The sequence below is a fragment of the Corvus brachyrhynchos genome, unplaced genomic scaffold (assembly GCF_000691975.1).
Source record: "Corvus brachyrhynchos isolate BGI_N302 unplaced genomic scaffold, ASM69197v1 scaffold211, whole genome shotgun sequence".
NCBI lineage: Eukaryota > Metazoa > Chordata > Aves > Passeriformes > Corvidae > Corvus > Corvus brachyrhynchos.
In genome coordinates this window covers 344,028-345,229 of record NW_008236211.1, presented here as the reverse complement: position 1 = coordinate 345,229, position 1,202 = coordinate 344,028, and the positions used below count along the sequence as shown (strand labels likewise).

General features: G+C 51.3%; 1 protein-coding gene across 1 annotated transcript in view; it reads right to left on the bottom strand.

Annotated features, from left to right (window-relative positions):
* ASXL2 (additional sex combs like 2, transcriptional regulator) overlaps positions 1–1,202 on the bottom strand; it is a 73,053-nt gene that overhangs the window by 6,390 nt on the left and 65,461 nt on the right. Inside the window, exon 15 of the mRNA XM_017743412.1 lies at positions 7–135. Within this exon, the coding sequence (XP_017598901.1) occupies positions 7–135 (129 nt within the window). The remainder of the gene's footprint in view (positions 1–6; positions 136–1,202) is intronic.

The following is a 1,202-nucleotide window of genomic DNA, read 5'->3' as shown; positions in this document are numbered from 1 at the left end:
CTGGGCTCTCGCCTTGATGTCGGCCAAGGTCCTGGCCCCTGTCCTGCCCGGACTGCTGAGGGAGAAGGGGACACGTGCCCTGGGAGAGACCTGGCCCGCAGGAAATGGCATCGGGGAGATTCTGGACACGGGAATCTGGAACAGAGCAGGAGAAAAGCACAGCTGAGACACAGGGAAAGCTCGAGCCACAGGTTTAAGTATTTGCAGTTTCATCTTAGAGAACTGTTTGTGGCTGTGGAGAAATCCCTTTGGAGAAACCCCTCCTGTCCCTCCCTTGAGACAAGAGATGTGCCTGACTGTCACAAGCAGTTTTAGGCTGGTACAAACCCCGTGGCCCTGAGTGGAGCTCGTCCCTCGCAGGGAGAACCATCACACAGCATCACCCCAGAGCCCTCAGGCTCCCTCCCTGAAGGGCTGATCCAGCCCCCAGCCCTGTCAGCCCGTTCCTCTGTTTCCCATTATTCAGATGTGATTTCTGCCCTTTGAAAGGTGTCACCATCCTGCTTGACTCAGCCTTGCTCTTCCCCCTGGCTCACCCATCATTTGTCTCCTCAGTGCCTTTGTACAAAGCCATAATAACCCCTTGAGCTGGAGAAAAAATGCCAATCATTTACTCTTTCCTTCTAAAACCTTTCCCCCAATGTTCCAGCTGACTTTCCCTGTGTCTGCTCTTCCCATGTGCTCAGCCCTGCACCGAGCCTGGTGCTCCCCTGTTCCCCCTGCAGAGATCTCAGGGAGTTTATTTGAGGTTACATTTATTTTCCGTACCCATAAAAACCTTGCTGGATCCACTGAGCTCTGATCAACCACTTCACCCCTTCATTTTTGGGGAATGACACGTCTTGGGGACATGTCTGTCCCCATTTTCCCCTGCTTTTCAAGGGAAGCTATTCACCATCACCTTCAGCTCACTCTGTTGGTAAACTAAATCCCACCTTTCTTGCCCTGGCAGGCCAACCCTCCTTCCTGCATGACATTCCTCACCTCTTTTATGGCCAGTTTCCCCAGTTCTGTGTCACTGACAATTTCATTGATGCTTTCCTGCCTTTGTGCTGTTCTTATTAACATGGTGACAATGATGAGCTGCTTTTAAAGTTTTGAGTTTGCAGCCTTTTGGTACAAAAGGATATTAACAGGGGAGCAGAATTCCAAGGACATACAGGAATACAGGAATTCAGCTTCTGCCTGAGGCCCCAGAGCAG